The sequence below is a fragment of the Leptosomus discolor genome, chromosome 1 (genome assembly GCF_034619465.1).
Source record: "Leptosomus discolor isolate bLepDis1 chromosome 1, bLepDis1.hap2, whole genome shotgun sequence".
Classification (NCBI taxonomy): domain Eukaryota; kingdom Metazoa; phylum Chordata; class Aves; order Leptosomiformes; family Leptosomidae; genus Leptosomus; species Leptosomus discolor.
Window position 1 is genome coordinate 138,787,242 of NC_141391.1, and position 23,125 is coordinate 138,810,366.

At 41.8% G+C, this 23,125-nt stretch overlaps 1 protein-coding gene across 1 annotated transcript in view; it reads right to left on the reverse strand.

Annotated features, from left to right (window-relative positions):
* BORCS5 (BLOC-1 related complex subunit 5) overlaps positions 1 to 23,125 on the reverse strand; it is a 75,345-nt gene that overhangs the window by 1,140 nt on the left and 51,080 nt on the right. Inside the window, exon 3 of the mRNA XM_086465983.1 lies at positions 16,867 to 17,024. Coding sequence (XP_086322109.1) covers positions 16,867 to 17,024 — 158 coding nt within the window. The remainder of the gene's footprint in view (positions 1 to 16,866; positions 17,025 to 23,125) is intronic.

A 23,125-nucleotide genomic window follows, 5' to 3' on the forward strand; every position in this document is an offset into this window, starting at 1 on the left:
AATCATACACACATCCTCCAAGTTATCCAAACCCAGGGAACTCGTGCCCTCCACCTAAACCTGTAGAATATTTTCAGTGGAGACTGTTCATTTGCAAGCACTAAGCTCTACCATACTGGCCAGTGCTACTTTGATCAGCTTAGCCAGGTTACTCTGCCACTAAGCCACGGCTCTTATTACCATCGTTGTCTGGAAAACTCCTGCCTTGAGAGAGCGCCACAATGGATTGCTAGTGTCCCTAATTTCCCTGAATCCTAAAAATAAAAGTGTTATGAGTGACCCCAGGAGAGACATTAAGTAAATCAGCCATGCAATTAGACATGGTAAGTACCCAAACACAGCTCGAGCATGATGACAATGACAGGAACTGCAGTGCTATTCCCGCCATTGAGTGACGAAGGTAGCCTTTATAACTCACAGCCCAACTTTCTCTTCAGCCAGACCTGCAAACTCCAGGTGGGATTCAGCCACTAGCTGCTAGTACCGTACGCACATGAGCCGAGTCGGATGGTTTAAGCTGTTCTGCACATCGTAAGACATACCATATATTCGGAGCGTTCGGTGACGGGTCTGCTTCAAGCCCTCAAGCACACCTGAAGCTCAGCTGCTTCGGCTCACTGTAGCTGTGCTCAACAACCCCAGTCATTCCAGTGCGCTGGCTCTCCAAACCGCTATCTCTGAGCGGCGGGCACGCACCCTGCAGCCACGCTCTGTCCTTAGGGAAGGCAGTCCCCTCACTTGGGACTTGGCTTCCGAGCGAAGGGCAGGAGTGGACACACGCTGACCAGCTTTAGCCCGCTGCCGCCTTTTACCACCATTTTTCCAAACCTCTCCCATCTAATTACCCCCAGAGGAAGGAGGTCATTGCTCATTGATGAAGCAGCCTCAGGGAATTGGTGCTGAGAACTCCAGGAAGCACAGGTTCAAACAACATCCCTCACTTTAACCGTGTGACACAGTCAACCCATTTGGTGGAGGACAGTGACTGTACTTGTCATCAGGGACAACATAAATTTACCGGTGCAGTGCTAAAAAACAAGCTGTGCTGACCAGACCTGACTTACATAGCACTTAATCAGCAAGTGTAATCCTGACACAGCACGCAGTGGTGCGGGGCTGTAGGGGAGAGCCTGCAGCAACGGGAGGACTGGGTGGAAATGGTACAAAGCCGGAGAGGAGGGAAGTCCCACCGACAAAGCACTGCCTTCCCACTGGTGCCAGCATGGTTTGACACTGGGGGAAAAACTGGAGGAGCTGTGTTTGCTGACAAACATCCCCTCTCAAGCCCTGGGGAAGAGGTCAAGACAAAAATAGTCGGGCAAGAAAATATTTTATTGAGCAACATAAGCTACAAACAGCATTGAAAACGATCACCCAAGTTTCTGCTGAACTATGGGGATTAGGAAGCATTTCCCCACCACCACGATCACCTCCATCAGAGCTGGATACAGCACCAATTAACCTTTTATTTCATCTGTACTTTCTAGCGCTCTCAGGCTGAACTCTTCCTCTTTGCCTCTGTGCTTTCCTGTGAATTCCTCCCTCCACGCTTTCACGCACGGGACAAAATAAAAACCAGCAGAGCAGGAAACTCCAAATAGAGTGGAAACAATTTAAGCCTACACAGGGGTTTCTATTAAAACCCCAGCTTAATAATTTAGTGGCTTGGCGCTAGCTCTGTAAATTGGAGTGTGTAAAAAGCAGACCACCACCAGGTCTGCACGGGATGGAAGTAAATTCAATCCAGCGCCTAAAAACGTCCTACCTAATGAGAGACAGTGGCGTGCAGTGGCAGCCAGTCGGAAACCTGCCAAAAGCCAGCATGCCTCATTAAACTGAGCAGCGTGGGGACCCAGGCAGAAACCTCCTCTGGTGTTGAAGTTCTCCTCCACAGGCAGGTTCTCCATGTGGCCTCGCAGCACTGTGCAAGAGGCAAAGCTTGCATCTACCAAGCTCTGAAACAAAAAAAGCAAAAGTCCCTTTTTCTCTCCATTCCAATAATTTCCATCTGTTGATTTTTTAGGCTGCTTGTGTAAATACCAGTAAAGTCCATTTGCTGGAGGGGAACATGGGGAGAAGCTGAAGCTGACCTGTATAAGGAAGAAAAAATATGGAGTGGCCTTCCAAGCTCTTTGCTACTTTTGGACATGTTCACAATGGCTATAAAAAAAGCTGCCTCACAAAACAGAGAAAGGGTGGAAGTGAACGTTTCCTATGGTTTCCCTATACCTAGCATTCAAGTTTGCCTGCTGCGGGAGGCCACGGCAGCTGCCTAGCCAGCAACACCACAAAGAGGACTGAAGTTGAGTAATTGTGAGGAAAGGTCAATTTTTACTCAGACTGAACCTGGTTTTTTTAACTAGAAGAAAAAAAAAAGAAAAAGCAAAGCTATGTGTTAACTCCTGTATGTAAATGCCAATGCCTCTTTGCAGCTTTCCTTGAAGCGGGCCTAAATACACACTTACATCCTTCCTGCCTCCTCCCCCTCCAAGTGAGCTCCTCTAGTGCCAGACTTTGTGCTTTTACCTCTTCTGGCATGCAGTCCCATTCCTCTGGCACTCAGACGGGGCCTTCAGCTGCAGGACTCAGAGGGCCAGCCCTATTTACCCACCACAGAGACTAAAACTGTTATGTAGGAATCTGCAATGAACAGGGAACGTGCATAAGAATCTGCTTAATTCCCATCTATTTAATTCCACACAGTAGCAATAAAAAGCAACTGGAGAAGAGGAGCTTAGCTACAGGCAAGGAAGCACAGTCTTTGCCTAAGGCAGTCCATGCTTTTCAAGACACCCTCAAGGGTCAGATGAGTGAATTTGCCTTCTCTGAGATGCTCCCATCAACTCCCACCTCCCTGACATGAGGCCCTGACACATTCTCCTCTGGAACACACTCGGGTTTCAGCCTTCTTGCGCACCCCTGGCTAAGAAGCTCTCTGGGAAGCCCAGCGAGACACCTCAGAGCCAGCAGGTCTTCCACTGCCCTACAACCATGTGCAAGAGTTTATTTGAGCCATTCTTTCTGCTCTGCTTGCTTTAAGTTTCCCACTACGCCAGGCCACCACAGTTGCGGGCAACTCCCCCATCGGCAGGTCACCACCCTGTCTGTACCCACAAGCCATGACAGATGTGGAGCTGTGCTGTCACCAGCCCCTCAATGACTTCACCATTGAGGCTCCAGTGAAGCTCACTTCCACCCTTTCTCTTTCTTGTGAAGCAGCTTTTTCAGAAAAGCAGTGAGAGCTCCCAATGCATTTTATTTCTTTCCAAAAATAATTCCTCCTGTTAAAGCAGCAAACCTGAGGCTGGACATGCCCAGAGTAGAAGACCCAATTTTTTTCCCCTTCCTCCATAGAAAAGGATGGAAGAGGTTTTTTCCAGTTTTACTTTCAGGAGTATAGCATCATAAAAATGGACAAGCCTAAAACTCACCTTCCAGCATGACGTACTTTTTTTGTACAGCCAGTGACATTCAGAATTTGGGTCTGTTTCTATTTCAAAGCTTGTGACTCCTCTGTGGATTAGTAGCAGCAGGACACTAATTTATGCCTCGGCTTCACATTTTAAACATGAAATGACATCTACTGGGCTTTTCTTTCTTCAAATGAAAACAGATTCATAATTACTTCCAACAACAGTGCAAGATGGATATTCCCCCAGTTAAAAGGGCCCCAGCACAGCCCCTCCTGCTACACCATTCACACTGTCAACCAGTGAGGGCTCGCAGACTCTCCTCTGTGTTACACAGGCCCATTTGTAACACCACACTGATGAAACACAAAAACAATCGAGGGTACTTTGAGACATCTTGCACACCACAAATTCTTGCATTCATTTAAAAATTCTTCTTGGCCCACACTGCCAAACAGAATAAAGACGTTAATTTAGCCCACAAAAAGACTGAGGTCAGCACTGGACACTGCCCAATTCTTTTCAAGAGACCACACTGAAAACAAACCAGTGCCCTATATATACACCTCATACCTGGCATGGTTTTATAGCACTTCTGTAGTGGGCATGTAAGTGTCCTGAGCTCTCAGAAACAGAGGTCACATCTTGTTTGTACGACTGAGACAGAAAATTGCAGCTAGACATATTTTCCCTAGTTGCAGACCATCCAAACGCTATCAGAAGGTCATTAAACTTGGAATCAAGTTTCTAGAAAGGCACAGATGACATTCGTAACAAAACAAATCTTGTAAGAAGATGCTCTGTCATTTCCAGCTTCTCCACTTTCTCCTTAAAATGACAATAAGGCAAGAAGATGCTTTGTTCCCCCCGCAACTCAGCAACAGCCTTAAAGAGCTCAGCTAGACACCCATTTGTCCAGTGTCCCTCTGCCCTAACAATTTGCTGTCAGCTCCCATCCCCTATGGCCGCCACTCAAAAACCCAAAGCAATTAAGGCGACACCCTTATTCCCGAAAGTTCACTTGCTAGAACAGAGCTCCAAACACAAGCGGCCTTTCCCTTCACATTGTCAGGTGCCTGGCTGGGGTTAAATGAACTCCTTCCTGCAGCTGCACAAAAACCACATCAGAAAGTGACAGGCAGGAACATGACTGCATGGAATATTAGTCATGATGTGCTGGTGTGAAAATACTTTTTAATCAACGCACTTAAAACTGAAGACAGCTCCTCTTTCTGTACTGCTTGAAAACAAATGTGCTCAATGAATGTGGTTTTTTTTCTCTTCCCCTCTCTCTTTGATAATGTCACGCAAAGTTAGCACAATAGATCGTGACGACTCCTGATGACGGGAACATCCTCTGTTTCTCCCACTCATCCCACACACTGGTAAAGTGATAAACTTACTGGGTAGCATCTTTGCCAGGGTAGAAAACAGAGATGCCCGGCCAAGGATCCCACGTCCTTCTCTTCAGCATCGGTCATGAGTACAGCTCTCACGAATACGCTTCCTCTGCGCCACTGCCAGGTAAACAATCGTAATTTGTGTTTAAGTTTTGCTTATCACATCCAAGACCGAATCCCATGTCAAAATGTTCCTTTTGATCCCTCTGTAATTTGTTATTGCTGTAAATGATCGCTACAGGTTATTCTAAGCACTGCACAGATCGCAGTCAAGTTAGAGATTGAAGACTAACCATTAGTAATATTAATAGGTACATCAGGGCCCTTACTTTAAGAGATTTATAGCTAAATCCATACCTCATCCCTTAGAGCTATAGTAGATACATGACAGCATAAGATAGGCTGCTGCACCTGTAACATCAAGATTTAACTATTTTGGGAGGCTTTGGGTCACACAAAAAAATTCAGAATTCAAAAGAATAAGAAGGTTCATTCTTAAAATTAGCTTTTCCACCTTTATATAAATCTTTTCCTGCATATTGTGTTATTGGACAGGATATGTTTGTTGCTACCCTGCAGTCTGACCTCCACAGCCCACATCTCCCTCACAGCTCTGACCTAAGCCTTCCCGGCTTGAGAGCTACCGGCATCCCTCTGCCAACTGGCAGCCCCCCAAGCTTAAGTTATGACCACTATCACTAACTGTTGCTAAAAAGAGAGTCCTAAAGCTACCTCTAAAACAATACCTACCTCTCACCCAGCACTAATGAACCGGTAGACTTCCAAGCACTTAAAAAAGCAGGGCCCCACTTCACAGAGGTGGGAGAAGATGGACAGCAAAGCCCAACAACCAGCAGCCATCTGGTGCTGTAGATGCTATAGCCAGCTCTCTAGCTTGGATACATCTCATATCATAGTCCTGTTCTACTGGACTTACTTTACTTACATTTCCCTCAACACTACAGCTACTTACCATCTTTCTCACTCAAAACAGCTAAACCATAACATAAGCAAGTGAAACTCAGGTCACCAGTTCACACTACACAAAATCCAACGCAACCTCAGGCTGCAAAGCAGCAGTCCCACCCTCCTCCCTCACATTAGCTGCACGATCACAGGCACAGCTCTGCACTTAAGGTGGCGGGGGAGAACAAAACAAGTTTGGTCTTCCCAGGCGCTCTCTTCTTTAGCGGTTTGGTCTTCTGTCCTGCCAGCTTGCCAGTCACAGAAGCAGCAGGACCACCATGCAAAGAGAGGCATCATCTCTCCCACTGCGTGTGTTCCTGGATCCTAACCCAGTGTTTGCTGTGGCTGTGTCAGACTTTTAAAATGCACAACAAGATTCATGGGAAAATAAATAAATAAGTAAATACGATTTTATCAGTAAGTTTTCTAAACTGTCACCAAGAAAAGATGATAGTAATTTCTAGCTCATTGACTTTTAACTAGTAAGAACACTTTTTAGAGCTTTCAATTGCTGCTTTCGTAGAACAATCTATGTCCATCTAAAAAGTCATCTATAAAATCTATCACAACTAAAAAACTGTTATATTACATTCAAAGCATTAGAAATGCTCATATACCTCTTCTAAATGACAAAGTTTAAGAAAAAAACACCCAGACAATACATAAGATAAATGAACCTGTGCATCCATCGTCCTTACAAAACCTCTCTTTGGCGGACTACAACTCCACAGAAATTAGTAAGAAACTCCTAGCCTGTCTTTAATCAGCTGTTCCTGGAGAAAGAAAAATCTCTATCTGTTAACAGAGTGATCTGTTGCCTAAATGATTACTTACACAACTCTTTTTTTCAGACTACCTAATAATTCCGCTACGAAACACAGCCTTCAATTCTGTCATCTCCCGATTTTACACTGCTGCCATATTACTCATTCAGAACACTCTATCCAGCCAGAGCTTCAATATTATAGGACAACAGCAGTTGTAAACGTTACTTGCCCTTAGGGTTTTATTTCATCAAAAATTTCAGTTCTGTACTCTCAACACGTCAGAATGACTAGCTTTAAGCAAGTTGGTTTTCCCATCAAAATAAGCTTCAACTGGAAAAGCCAGGACCACTGTCATTAATGAGCTGTTTCTCAGAAAACACCACCATTCTCATTTCAGAGTGAAAAGGTGCCATGTAAAACAGTCAGCATCACTACACTCTCAAGCCATCTGATCTAATGGTATTATTCTCAGCTTCACACTTGGGATCTGATAGCTGTAGGTCTTCTTTTCTAGATGTCCTACAGAAGGTCTTTTAAAATTTTTCAAAAGAGGATGTACCTTTGCCATATTTAGTCAGGGTTAGACACACAAGAAGAAAGTGTTTTCTAGAAGAGAACACTACTTAAGAAGAAAAATCTCTTTTATATGTTGTCAGAGAATGCAAAGGAGCTGAGTTTTAACCATTTCCTACAGTTTGTGAAGTGGTAAAAGGATTATCTAGAACTCCCTCTTTTTTTTGTTTGTTTGAGGAACTGCAGACAAAGACGGGTTCAAGCATCCTGCTGCACTTGCACAGCCTGTCCAACACATCTGGTTGCATCAGACCTACCTCCCATGTGCTGTGCAGATGGCCTGTATACATGCAAGAAGGCTGAAGCGTGAGATGTTCAGGGGCACAAGCCCAGCAGTCAGGAATCGGGGATTTCTAGGCATCTGACAGCCCAGATGAAGCTTTTGTTCTTTCCCTGACAGCCACAGTTCTCATAGGAAAGTCCAAATCAACTTCTCACCAGGGAAACTCAAAGGTATGCCAGCTCTAACAGTTTTAGCCATTAACAATCTGAAAAATTTCTGAAAGATCTTTTGGAAGCATTGCATCAGCTCTTTCCCGTTCAAACAAAAACATGAAATGAGCCAAGTACATCCCAAGTGATGATGAGATGGGGAGGACCTACTCCTTCATTCCCAGAAGAGCTACTTTCAAGACTGACTCCACCATACTTCCACAGTGCTGAAGCTCAAATGTCCCAGTACTTTTCTGGGGGTCACAACATCTCATAGTAAGTCTTTGGCTTCAGGAAGGCCTCAAGGAAATCTTGAGCACTGTAGATCATTTCCATAGCAAGCTCTTCTGAGGCTACAGACTACAGTTCAAAATATGATAACAAGAGTACATACCACCACCAACTATCAATGATTCAGACAAAGGTTCAATGAGTGAGCAGTGGTAACTCTAATCCACTCTAGGCATTCATTTTTACTGTATTGAGCCGCAGCGGCCTCGAGTTTCACAGAAGGCTGAGTATTTCTCCCTCCTTGTTTAGGTCTACAAATGGATCTCCAGAACAAATCGATCAAAAGCAAGAAGGTATTTGAAAATTATTATTCTCCTGCTATGACATGGCAGGAGAACTTATAATTGAGAAGTCGTTCATCTTCAACTCCCATGTAGCTTAGGTTGGGCATAAGCATGAACTCCATTCTACCGACTGTATTAAGCAAAAGGAAAGGCTATGACCCAAGAATGCTTTCTGACCTTAAAACCACTTGAAAAATTCATTGCCATACACTGCTGTTATGTTGATTTGTTTTACAACAACTACCTTCTTCAGCTGAGATTCATCTGATTTGGGATTTTATCTTTTAGATAATTTGCCAGTCCCAGGAACTGCTCTTCAAATACGAAAGTTTCTTTTCTGGTTAAAGAAAATAATTTTTTTTAAAAAAAAAAAAATCTTCTTTCTTGTCCACTACACCACAGTTTGGCACAGTTCATACACTTCATTACAGGGTATTCTACTATACTCTAATTCACCATTTTATCCAGGCTTCCAGAGGTAGATGACACATCCAGTCAGGAACAATGCCCACACAAATTAATTACTAGTAAATTACATGTTTCATAACTCTAGAGCAGTGTTGAAATAATGGCTAATAATGTTCTCATATAAAAACATTCATGCCCCAATGGCACAGAAACATTAAGGAAACCCTACCCTTCATGAAAAGCAAGATGGACAGATTACTTGCACTAAGGCTTTGTAATACTTTCAACATGAAGTAATCTCTGCAGATCACATCTGATTGTTATCAGAATGCTAATTATAGGGCTGCTAACACAAGGTCAACCCTTCTCCCCCCGGCCTACCACCTAGCATCTTTAAGTCATCAGTGCAACTCCAAATATTTGCAAATAACACTGGCTAATCTATCTAAAATGAACATCAAACTGCTGAACAGCTTTTAGCTAACACTCTTGACACCTACCCCCTCCCAGCTCCCCCCTCCCCCTGCAATTCTCACTTAGGGGTAGAGTTGACACCTTGAAAATTTCAATTCAACATTGAAACAGGAGGTAATCATTAAGAATGAAAGCCTGTAAAATTACTTTTCCTGTATCAACACAATCCAGCAGGGAGGGAGAAAACCATTTTCAATCTACGTTAACCCCAAACTTATTTAGAAAGAGAAATCCTACCCTTTTTGGTCTTTATTTGTCTAAGCCAAACAAGTAAAGCTTTTCCAGTTTTCTCCTTGAGGTTCTGCACTTCCCAGGCATCCTTATAGCCTTTCTGTTGTACTATGAACTTGCCTTCCTTGTACATAATCAGAACTCCACACAGTGTGTCAGATGAGATCATCTCTCAGCTTTGTGCAAAACAATCAATATGTTCCTATTTCTCACAGGAGTACCTTGTGTGATACGTGCCAGCGTAATACTTGCTTTCTTTGTATCTGAAGTCTGTTTCATGCCCAAGCTCAATATCCAGTCTGCTAACTCTGGAATGGACTTCAACACTTCTTCCTATTTGAAGATCTACAATGTTCTGAGGCAGGGGTGCTGGTGTATTGTTGTTGTTGTTTGGGGATTTTTCCACCTCAAGAAACGAGCCTAGAATAAGAAACCCCATTTCCTAGTTTAAACAAGCTGTGAGAATAAACTGAATTCTATTCCTTCTGGTACCTGATAATCGTAAGCTCCGTGCACCAATCCTCACAAAAGTGTTAATATAAGGCTTAGCATACTAGACTTCCGATCTTCAGTGACAGTCTCTTAAGCACCTAAGTTTCATACTAATACAAACCTTTCTGACCGCTAGATGCTTGTTTAAGTCTAATTTTCTACTCTTCCTTGGAAATTTGGTGGTGGAAAGGATTCCAGCTTAGGTCTTTTCTCAAAAGGCCGTAAGAAACCAAAGCACAAGAGAACATGCTGGAACTCATTTGACACATATATTCTAGGAGGGAGGGACTACTCTTTTTTATGACACCAAATGAAGCAATGCATGTGAACGCAACAGGTTTCAGGCTGTCACAAGTGTAAACAATACAATCCTTAGTAACTGCTAGATGACTTCATAAAGTTCATGTGCAACAGAGCACTGGCCATCTGCCTTGGACATACACAGCAAGACATTCGTTCTATGTATTAAAGCAATAATTGGGAAGCTTTTTCAAAAGCAGTTTCCCATTTTGATGCTGGCTGGTTAAGACATCACCCCACCACTCAAGAATTCAAGCTACTTGCACTGCAGGATGGAGAAAAAAGAGCAAGATCAACTAGAGGATGTGAAGGTAGATTCCAGTTTAACAACCCTGCACATTTATTTCTGCGTGATAGTGCTTGTTAAGATTCCAGTCTTTGTAAGTAACACTTCATCACAGAAGAGAGGAGACATAAAGAACCTGACAGATTGCCACAGTCCTCCCCAATCTCGTAATTCCAAGATGCCAAAGACTATATTTAAGGTACTGATTTATTCGCAGAACACTATGTTCCCTAGCTCTTCTAAAAAGCATGGCGGCGTGGCACTAAATTCCTTAAAAATACAAGTGGCATTTCAACCCAGGTTCTTCCCCATTTCAGAAATACTACATTCAAAGGAATTCTTATGCCTTTTTCCCTAGATTTGGGGCATTACTGATGGTTTGTGAACCAAAAGGCTCAATTTTGCTTGCAAGTTAACACAGCCTCGTCTAGAAAGTCTTTCTATGTCGTGTGAAAACTAAACACACGTCCATTTTCACTTCTGCCAGGCTTTGTTTAACAGGCTTACTTTCAATCCTCTGAGCCCTTCCCTTTAATGGGATGAAAGGTAACTTAGTGGTCTGATCCATATGAGCACGTGGACCTTGAAGCAAAGGCCTGAAGGTCAAAGAAGCACTTTGGACTTGGTAAGGCCATTCATGTTTTGCTGGCTTAATTCAGTTTAGTCAGAAGTTGTGTCATTCTCAGGGCATGTCTGTTGAGAACAGGTTTCACAAAAATACATTGGGAAACTCAGCTCTGATATCACCTACAGGGAAACCATAACTAACAGGAATGGCAACAAACATCTCACTCAGCAGAGTACTAAAACAAACAAAACCAAAGACCAAGTCAAAAACACCTCCACAAAACTCCCCCTTCATTTGAGTCTCTGAAGGGACACTGGTCAATTGTGACTGGAGCACAGGATGAATCCGAGACACTCCAAATCTTTCTGTTCAGAGAGGGATGGAGCTAAGCATAGCGACTGTGGTGCATCACCTAGTAGAAACTATGTGTGTTTGCAGCAGATACGCACCCCAAGTCTAACCGCAGTCTTGGTTACTGGGATCCTGCACCGCATCAACCTAGTCCCCAGCCAGGCAATGTCCTTCCAAGGTTTCTGGTCCTGGATTCATTAGTTCCTGGCGACGAAACAGCTTCCCGCACTCAGACAGCTTTTCCCTTTATCACCACCTTCACGGTACCTCATCCTTTAATTTCCACCAGGGAATGTCAAACCTTTACAAGCTGTCCCTACCACTGCCAGCTTTCTCCCCTCTAACGAGAGGGCTGTGCCCCCTAGCAAACCCATCCTTCCCTCAGGGTGGAACAAAATCACACTGATGACCTCTGCAGGCCACATTCCCCAGCACATTTTGCCCCCCAAGGCATCCACATAAAATAAACTGAAATTCCTAAATCCCCAAATTGCTGGGCATGTTTTACTTCACACACATGGTGACATAAGTGGCTGAATCACAATTTATGAGTCTTAAATGCATGGGATAAGCTACAATGTGCTTGCATATAATGCTTGTGTATAAAAGTGCTTTTCTTGTTAGTCTGTCAAATGCATGACTTGTTGCTTATTAAAAATATTTATTTAACTTCTATCCATAATTTTAAACAGCTGAAATATATTGGGAGACACAATGTGATGTATGTGTGGCTTCAAAAGTTATTTACTTGCCAAATATTAAAGGATGTATTTCTGGACATCTTAACTGCATACTCGAGAAGCCCATTACAATTATTTTTTGCAGTAAGCTGGTAAAGAAAAAAAAAATATCACAAAACAAACAAACAAAACCCCATACACACCTTACTCTGGAATATTTGTTCAAAATAATAAGCTATTCCCATAGATGAATTTACAGGTATGAAACAAGCCACACACTGAAATTTGCCATATGGTAAACCAATTACTGATATTAATGCCTGCCTGGACAAAAGTTGTTTAACTATTAAGAGTAGTTAAGACTATAAAAGCAATGTGTATTATATTCGAAAATGGAGTGGAGTGGGGGTTGCCCATAGGTGCGTGCCAGCTTTGAGATATTTTCAATCTGATTTTGTTTTGTAAAGTGTTCTGTTTTCAAAATTATTGTCAGTCTGGGATTCCTACGACAAGAAAAGCTACAGATAACACTGCGCTGATATTTGTTTTTAGAGCAAAGCATAAAAGCCCTCCCAATAATCCACTTTCAAATACATTTTAGGCATAGTTTACCTAGGAACTACATTTGCCTTTAAGGGTACATAGGATACCCTGAGTAGCACATCCCCTTCGCCAATATTGGAAGTCTAATAAGAAATGCTGAAGATCTTGCCATTCAAAGCTTTGAAAGGGGCTTAGATGGCTTTCAGCTGTCCTTTTGCTTTTACAGAAAGAAGCTAGACCTAAATTTTCAAGTTTGACTAGTCATTTTTGGATACTCACCTTCAGATACTTTGAAAGATGTTATTTTTGAGAAGCTTAGCACCTTGTGCATGAAAAATGATCTTTTTTTAAGGCACTGAAACTAGACAATTTGAGGCACACAAAATCACAGGGCCTTTCTGAAAATTCAGCTCTGTTCCCCAGCCTTTACCTATTCTACTACTTTCCCATTCCTTGTTATTCACCATCCCCTACCAGATGGCTCTCCAGATTCTGTCTCTGCCACCTAAAACAGATAGCCTCCACTGATAATGACAATGTAAAGTAGCCCACTCCCTGCTTCATCTCCTTCTCTCCCCCAAGTCATACCTACTATTTAGTGATGGTCAATGTTTGCCTTCAAACTAATCTTAGCAGAAACCCTCCATTTTACAGATTGCAAAACTGAGGTAGGCACTCCTGGTGAAGAGAGCACCACCAGCTCTCAATCCCAACAGCAGCTACAGTTGCTCAAAACTTTGAACTAGTTATAATGCAGATCTACAGCATTGTCATGGCAGAGACGGATGGGGGATGCAGCAAGTAAAGACCTCCTGTCTACAGCTAGGACCCTAAACCCACCACAGAAACAAAGGAAAAACACTGCAGTTGAGCTGAGCTCTTTCGTGCTTACACTGATACACGCTAAAGATTTATTTATTACATGCAACACCCGAGAATAGTCAGACCAAGATTATTTCATCCCTGCTTAGCAAGTCATTGTGATTTTTAGCCTGAAGTATCACATTCTCCAAAAGGCATGTCATCAGCTTTGTCCCCATCTGTGGCAAAAGCTCCAAGGCGCAAGTAAGATCATTTAACCTGTTAACTAGCTATAAATCCTATACCTTAGCATTTTGTAACGTTATCTACTGCATTTTAAAAATTTCCTAACATACACATACAGCAAGCTCACATGGGTCTGGCATACCATCAGTAGACAGACTAGATCTCGTTCCCAGACCCATCTAAACAGAATGGCCTCAGAAGTCAATAATGTGGTGATTCATCCAATAGGCTACAAATTTTCATCCTACAAAATACCAAAGCATAGACAAATTATCCAAAAAATGCTGCACACAAGCTTTTTTCTTGAAAACTGACAAATTTTGTGAGATGCCATAACCCTGGATTAACACATACATAAATCCCAAATTGCTGTTCTGTTGTTTTTAAACTGATAAGGAGGAAAAAGAATTAAAAGGAATCCTAAATATTTCAGTGGTCCTGGAATTAACGCAGTATTGCAACAGATGGTGAGTCAGCTGCCAAAAATTAATACGAAACATAATATTTAATGCATAGTGGTTATTTTTCCCTAAAAAGATGCAAGCGTATCCTTTTGGGGGGAGCGCCAGCGAAGAGGAAGCCTATTGTCATAAAAATCAATCCCTTCCAAACCCAGCAGTTCAGGTACGAGTAAGTGTAGCTGCTGAAGAGAAGGAGTTGAGTCAACTACTTTCACTCATACCTTCAATCCTTTCCCCTTCAAGGAAACGCTTGGGTAAAAGTATTTCTTCTTGAGAGAGAACAATCACAGCAACCTGGAAGCCACACAGGTTCTACGTCTAGGAGCAGGTACAGATCCAGCCAACACACTGCAAAGAAATTCTGGCTAAACTGGGAAATGGGTTGGAAAGCAAAGCTAGACTGTTTCAGTCCCCAAAGTAAGGGAACACACAGATGGGTCTACTTAGATCCGCAGTAACTAACTACCATCATGCAATGTTTTTGTTTTCCTTAGCTTATTCTCTTTCCTATTAAGAACCATTTTAATTCAGATTGTGTGCCTATTTACAAACCACCACAGCCAATTATGAGTTATCGAGGACCAGTAAATTTACAACAGTACTTTTGAGTTTTGCCAGAAACTAAGAAACTTTTTTTCTGGCCACATGGACAGTGAGCAAAAGATATTTGCCCTGAGACATTTTGTCAAGGAAAGACCAAAAAAAAATCCTGGTTGCAGGCAGTACAACTGTAGCATACTATACAGTAGGACTATTACTGCACTGAGTACAGTCAGTGACAGCCTGAAAAGTGAACATACTTCAGATAAATGGTGAGAAATTGGGGACTTAAGAACACCAACATTTTGTAGGAAAGTTAAAAGCACCAGTCACTTGGTAAGTCAGAATAAAAAAATCAGAAGAAAAACATTTCAATGCTTACAGTGTTAAAGAAAGGTAAAGGGAAATACTGACTACTAAAATGAGGATAAAAAAAATTTACTGTCTAGCTCATGCACACATTATGCTTTTCACAATACACTTCATTTTCTCTTTCATTTTTACTCTTTACCAATGGTCAAAGCTTTGTCTACATGGTGAAACTAAATCATTGCTGACAAACTGGTGCAGCCAAATGCAATTTCCTTTGTCTATCCTTGTAACAAGAGACATACCCTGTTGTAGTTCAGCTGCACCCCTCGTTGTCAACAACTGTCAACAGCAGTTCGATTTAGTGCACCAAGGAGAGCCCAAACAATTTGGAAAGAATGATTTAAGCTGAGTAGGTCCCACTCGGCTCCTCCAGAACACACACACAGAACAGCCAATGCAAGAAAAACCTTTAAAAATTATTAGGAAAATTAACAGTAAAAACCCACCAGATCCAGCAGAGGGATTGAAAGCATGCGAAGATTACTTAAGTGTTGTGACCAAAAAAACCCAACCCAATGGACTTGTCAGTTGCCTGAGTCACAGAGTCACTCATTTTTCCCTCACTTTGTCAAAGAGGAGTCTGTGATAAAGAAGCTAGCAACAGCATCAGTATCATCAATTTATTTATTTTACATGGAAAAAAATCACAAGCCTTACGAACTGGAAGAAAACATCACTATAGCTAATTTGAAAGGGATTCTGCCACTTGCCCTGTAGCAGGCAAATCCAACTAATGCAGATTGCACTGGTGGTGTCTACCGTGACTTTAAATCATGTCGATATTCCCCTCTCACACTTTAACAGCCAAAAGAATTACAATCTGCTTGGATTAACGCAGTACACTGTCATTAGGCTGGCAATTAAATCCCATTTCTGAGATTGTGTGATCTGAGTCACCAACATCTGCAAATATCTTTACATCTTGTGTAATAGCTGGCCTCAGATCTTGATACACCAAAGTAGAAAGGCCTTTTTAATGGATCCCATGTTGTTTTGGACTTACAACTTCATGATGACAGCAGCTTCTCAAAACAGCCCATGAATCAAATTTATTACCCTGTTTGTCGTGTGGGACTTTCTTAACTCTAAGCCAATACAGCAACAATGAATCAAGGTCATTGTTTATATTGCATGAATAAAAATTAACCACCTGTTCAAAAACTTTTCTTTTGACATTGAAAGGTATTTGCTCTCATAGACTTTTGATATATGCAGCGTTCCTCTACACATCTGGGACTATGTGAGAAAACACCCTCAAACAGCATATCCTCTTATGCCAGTGTGTCTTGACTTTAAAAAAAAAATTAAAAAGAAAAAAAAAAACTGCCAGCCATCCTACTCCTTCCAACATCAGTAGTTGCATAGGAGAAAGACGAGCCAATTGCAGCATGCTCACTCCAGCAATTATTTTCCTCCTCAACAGTATCATTGAATATTTAAGCAGATCAGTGTTTCAAATGATGGTTTACTGGTAAAAACACCAGATCTTTTTGCCATACAAATCAGAGACAGCATGTTAAGCGCTCTGAAAACAAATTCTAGCTCTACAAATCCGTCAAAGAAAGAAAGAAATACTACTTTCTCCAGCCACTGAAGATGTCAGGATAGTTCCTTAAATTAGAGCCTAACCATGAGGCATAATAAGATGTATGTTATACAGACCTAAATAAGGAATATTACCTTTAAAAATTCCAGTCATCTTTTATTTCTTCAACAGTCACTTGCAGTACTTGCCAGAGGAACTGCCACTGTCGAAGGCCAGGAATCACAGGGCACTAACTAATAAACACACCACCTAACAGTAACCACAATGCAAGCCAGGAAACATAGCTTGAAGTGCACACCCACAAAGTTTCTCTACAGGGTTTACTTTGAAGTGGACTGCTGCAAGTAATCTGTGGCCACCTTCAGCAAGCACCTGCAGTCACAGCACAAGATGGCCAAGCCCCGAGCCCTTCCCCACCAGAAGCAGGCAGCCTGCAGGCAGTACCTCCTTGATTCGCTTCACAAGAGCGTTCTGATCAAAAGCAACCGCTTCTGCACACTGGTGAAGATGATCTTGGTACCGGAGACACAGCTGCAGCACCTGCTGAGGGTCCAGCTTTTCCAGTTTGGTGTTGGTTGGAGAGGTCTGCCCACTGAGGAGTCCTACAAGGCAAGGGAAAGACCAGAGTTAACCTGACTATTCATATAACTAGTTCAGCTGCAAGCCAAGAAGTAGCGGAACAAACCCAGAAGAAAAGCTTTGTAAAGAGTAATGAAAAACTGATTCAGGATCTTAGGCTACTAAATGAACTTTAGCAATGTAACAGTTCAGTGAAGGCTAAAAGTGGGAAGGGCATGGGTTGAAGATTTATGAATGTTTAGGATTTATAGCAGTGCAAAGAACAGTGTGCCATACAGCTTTGCCCTCCTTGACAGAAGTTAAACAGAGACTCTAAATACAGGTCCATAATGCACATCAGCTTGGTTTTCAGCGACAGGCTGTGTAAAGCAAGTCCTCTTTCTTCTCCTCCACAGACAATTGTAAACTCTGAAAAATTAACCCCCTCCTCATTTATGTATGCCAAAAGGGGAAGGAGTTGAGATCTATCTTCCCATATGGGCCTCAAAACTACTTTCACTAGAATCACGCTGTCAAAATCAGAGCTCTAAAAAACTCACTGGTCTCCCAAAACAAACCTGAATAAAAAATAACCTACCTAAGCTAAATTATTAGGGATGAAATGTCTGTGTTTTCCCTACTGTGACTTTTTTAAACCTTCAGAACTCTTTCACCTTCTATGATTTTTCTCCACAATCTCAAAGATTAGCAATATACTGTTGTGTTTGGGTTTTTTCTTAATATGGAATGAAGATCCTTACCTACTCACATGACCAGGCTTCACAAAAAGCTCACCAAAAAAAGGTACTAGACTTAAAATTGGGACATCAGTAATAGCCAGAGGAGGAAAACTGTCCAGAGAAATTTCTCCTGCCCATTGTTTGTTGGCCACATAGCGCAACTTGAGATCCTTTGCTGAACTCAAGCGTGCGTGTGCCATACTGACCGCTTTCCCCAAAGCTGCTGGAAAAAATTATGCTAAACTCTAAGGCCACCCTTTTTTTGCTATTTCACTTACTTTCATTTCATTTTCCCTCAGCATTAGCACAACTTTTTTCTTGTTGGGACACCATCTGTGACAAACAGCACATACACACAATCTGCTTTTCCCAAAACATCCGTCAAGCTATGTAAACTGAATTCAGTGACTGCACGCATGTGCCCTTTGGGACTCTCGGTTTACAGACAGGAAAAGACATTAAAATAGCAAATGTAAGCAAGTATCACACTAAGCAATTAAAAAGTAATAAATGGCAGTTATTTGGATTGGAAAAGTTCTTCTAAGAATGTACCTCAGTGGGAAATGGAAACTATTTTGGACGGCCCCCATGCCTATTGAAAGCTACAACTGGTGACGTTGAGTTCTTGCCAAAACACAAGAATAAGATAGGAACCAAGACGTAAGTCAGAAGCATCTTATGAAATTGAGAAAGTTAAACCTCTTTGAAAACATTTGCAGACAGAAATTAAAACAAAACTAGGACAGCAACTTTATCAGATACGATGAAGTAGGTTTACTTTTCATCAACTCTCAACACTTTATTCTCTCACAATGCTCTCAATCACCCTTTGCACAAACCCTTCTCTTTCCTCAAGAGAAAAAAAAAAAAAAAAGATTATTTTATTTTACTGACTTGTTGCCCACTGCAATTGCACTGCCTGAGTCAAGAGGTCAGAAGAGGAAACAGACACTTCACCATATAGTCTCAAAATCCTGTATTAGCAATAGTCAAATTATTTTTTATGTTTTAGAAAGAATCAGCTCAAAGAAGATCTTAGGTCCAGCAATATCAACTACAGATCTTTCAAGCCTACTTTCAGCTGAAGTGCAGAACTTTAACGGGAGCAAACGTGCTGAACAAAATAAGACTTTGCTTAAATGTGTACATTACATTACGTGCTGTATGTAACATAGTGCTTCCTCAGTTTGTTAATTCTGATCCTCCATAAGACTATCTTGTCAGGATAAATGTTCAAAGAGTGTTGTCAACTTTTAATATGTTGAACGTTCACACAGGAATGAAGAGTTCACCATACACCTGAGGCGGTTATCCTGTTTCTGCACTGATCAAATACATGATGCTATCAACTAATTTTCTTTTATTACTAATCTCTCACCAACTTCAAGAGGAGGAAGAAAATTAGACTCTCTTTAAGCATTTTAATTAACATGAAGTGTTTATTTTGGCCAACTTACACTGCTTACGAGAATTCTGAAGTGGAATAGGCCAAAGACTATAAAATGAGGTATAAAGGAACATGCTACTCAAACTTATATTATGTACTTACAACCTTGCACAGGTTACATAATGCTAAAAGCAAAATTAACAAACTGTAAGGAGCCTCTAATTCACTATCCAGAAAAACATAAGCTGAAGGGAAACATTAACTGTTCAGCTGGAATTCCTTCATGAGAAGGCAGAGGTGGAAATACAGCACAAATATTTGGAGTAGCAATAAAAAAAACCCAAACAGCATATACAGCTTAAAGAGAGACTATGGTATTATTTTGGGTGATGCAGTAGGGAAAAGTCAAAGGAATTAGCTTCTCCAAAGACCTCTGGGCTCGTGCTGACAATGCCAGAGAACAATTTAGCTTAGAGTTTCAACTTGCAAGAAAGGAAAAAGTAAACAGCAGCATGAAAAAGGCCATGCAGCCTTCCACCTGGCAGAAATTCCCATTGTCAAATAGTCAATCCACCCTTTTTTGTTGTTCACAGTAACTACTTACTACCCACGCTGTAAGTATTAACATCATCTTTAAATTAACATCCCCCTGTACTCCACTCTGGTGAGATCCCACCTGGAGTACCATGTCCAGCTCTGGTGTCCTCAGCTCAAGACAGACATGGACCTGTTGGAGCAGGTCCAGAGGAGGGCCACAAAAATGACTGGAGGGATGGAACACCTCTCCTATGAAGAAGGCTGAGACAGTTGGGATTGTTCAGCTTGGGGAAGAGAAAGCTCCAAGGATACCTTATAGCAGCCTTCCAGTACTTAAACAGAGCTTGTAAAAAAGACAGAGAGGGGCTTTTTACCAGGGCCTGTAAGTGACAGGACAAGGGGCAATGGTTTCAAACTGGAAAAGGGCAGGTTTGGACTGGACATAAGGAAGAAATTTTATACACAGGCCAAGGACTATAAAATGAGCTGTAAAGGAACATGCTTTTCAAACTTATATTATGTACATGAGGATGGTGAGACACTGGAACAGGTTGCCCAGAGAAGCTGTGGATGCCCCATCATTGGGGCTGTTCAAGGACAGGTTGGATGGGGCTTTGAGCAACCTGATCTCATCAAAGCCGTCACTGCCCATGGCAGGGAGGCTGCACTAGATGATCTTTAAAGGTCCCTTCCAACCCAAACCATTCTATGATTCTACAATTCTATGGTTTTATCAATTCACTGCATTTTATTTTTTACAAGTCAGCAGGCTCTGCTCCAAAAGACCAGACGGCAACAGCAAGTCATCGTGAAACTTCAGGGAAGAGAGAATGCAACCGCTTGGATCCCAGAGAGGTTTTAACCAGGGAAGCCCAGGGCATAAAACCAGAAAGACGCAGGGCTGAGAAGGACCCTGCATGTGACAGAACCCAGATCTCTTCCCTTCCTCCTCTCCCCAGCAACAGGCAGTGAGCCCAAACAGGTTTAACGTAATATCTCCTCCATGAGCTCTGCACTTAAGAAACAGCAACATACTTCCCTATAACCGTGAAAAACTTGAGACTCACAGGAAAAACCTGTGACCGAGACACAGAAAAGGGTAGGGGGTTAAAAAGGGTGTTGCTGGTATCCTTTGTTCCTATAATAACAGAAAGTTGAGGACATATCTAAAAGCCTCTAGCAATTCAGCACTAAGAAAGTTTCATTTTTAGAGCAGAGAGATGGCCAGCACTGCAAACCTCTGGGTATTATTAAACAATTCTCCTCTTGAAAATCACTGCTTCCTTCTTAAAGCCTTGCCCCACACTTTGAACTCTCCACCGAAGAGGGCCATCCCCCAGTGACTGGTCTACACATGGTTTTTAAGAGGATGAGATCATATCTGTTGCAACAAAATATTTATTAGGTCACTCTTACAAGTGCCAAAAGGGGAAAGAGACAGAGGTCACAGAGTGGTTCAAGCTCACTCCTGAAACAGCCAGAACTTGAATCTGGTCACACCAGCACATCTCAGAGCAACTGACTACTAAGCTACTACCTCTTCTTTGTCTGTGTGATTATTACTCCTCACTCCCTAAGAGCACGGGTCTGCTCTTAAATGGGAAGAAAGCAGCATCTAAAGTTTTAATTTCTTATTAAATTGAATACTCATTTTTCAAGCTGTTGGTTCTCTTCCAAAGAAGGAAGCACAACAGGAATCATCTTTGCACTGTTTGAACTCGAGAAGAGACTGCTTGGCACATGAGTGATGCGGCATACCCCAGCACGATAAGGAAAGGTGGCACGGAGGATGTTGCGGCTTGGGTGAAACAAAAACTGGGAAACAGGAGGAGGACTACTGCAGAGCTTCAGTGCATGGATCAAAAATGCTTTGGCAAACATGCACAGTCTTGGCTACCAAATTACACTGTAAAACAAGTAAGAAGACAGACCACATTATGTGCCTGCCACAATGAAGAGAAGTGAATATCTCCTACCTGCTCTGGATACATCTGATTAGTAAACAGCATGCCCACAAGGGTGATAAACAGCAACTGGGACAAAGAAAGTTTCACACTTCAGCTCCTAAATGGTGCTTTAGAAAAAAAACAACCCAATATACCAAGTATGTCGTACATAGAGAAATATCATATATCACTACAAGGCTAGCTGACCCACAGACTTGACAAATCTGTTATTGTTTCCATATTCCTTGGCAAAGCAGAGGCATGTTAAAACCATTTTCCTCCTACTTAGTCATCTCCTTCTTGGTTCCAGGTCAACATACACTTCCAACAAATCACATCCTACTGAGCAGAAGAAAGCTGCTAGCTTAAAAAACATTTTTATGACTAAAAGCAAAGTTCTTGAAAAAATGCTATACTGATTCTACATACATACCGAACACAGTAACCCACCATAGTTATGTTCTGCTGCTTTAACAGACAATCCTAACAACAACTTGAGTGCTTTCCAACCTGAAAAGTATAAACGTTTGACTTGTATATCTCCACTCGTCAATCTCTTTTTCAACCAGTAACAGCAGACATTAGAAAAAGAAAACCAATAGGTCCACAGTTGTATTTTATTATTGCAGACAGCAAAGCACATGATGCTGTGGTCTTGTTACTGATTTTAAGGCCAGAAAGGGTTGCCGTCATCAGCTAACCAATCTTTCTGTGGAATATAAGCGAGGACTTCAAAAGTAACTCCTTATTTAATCAGACCAGAAGTCTGCCTTGCCCAGAACACTGCTTCCAACATTTGACAACAGTAGATAGTTAGAAAACAACATCTTTATCAGTTGTTCTTCCTCCTCCACAACCTCCCTGCCTCCAAAAGTTATTAATAAAAATTTCAGGCACAAAATACTGTGCTCATAGTGAAGCTATGATATTTGAGTTTCACTAATCCTTTTTGAAATGTATACCTATGGCAATAAGTAAGATGTTTATTTATACACAGCACGAAGAAAACTCTTTTCACTTTATTTACACTTGCTACTTATGGTGCTGTGATGCAACAGAAATCTGTAGGACAGGGTGTACTTTCTCCCATTGTCTTTCTAAGCTCAAGAACCCCACTGATCACTCTCCTCTCCCACAGAAGACTTAATTTCTCTGATTACCTCTCTAACACCTTCAAATACCTCTAACCTGAAGCTTGACTTCCCTCTTTAAAAGCCAATTCAACTCTTCTACAATGTATAATGGTTACACTCCTAACAATCCAGTTGCTTCTAGAATTGTTACCCCTTTGCTGGACCTACGAATCAGCAACACCCTTTTTAAGAGCACGCATTACAGTGTACTGCACATGTCATCACCTCTTCTTTTGAGAGCAAGGTTAAATGAAGCAACGGATTACACACCACGATTAGCAATAGCTTGTCAACTCCGCAGAGGCGTTGCCAGTTCTGGTAACTGTTTCCGGAGGTTTATTACTGTGTACATTACCATTTTTTCTAAAACCTCTTCTGTGAACACTTCTCATTCATCCTTGT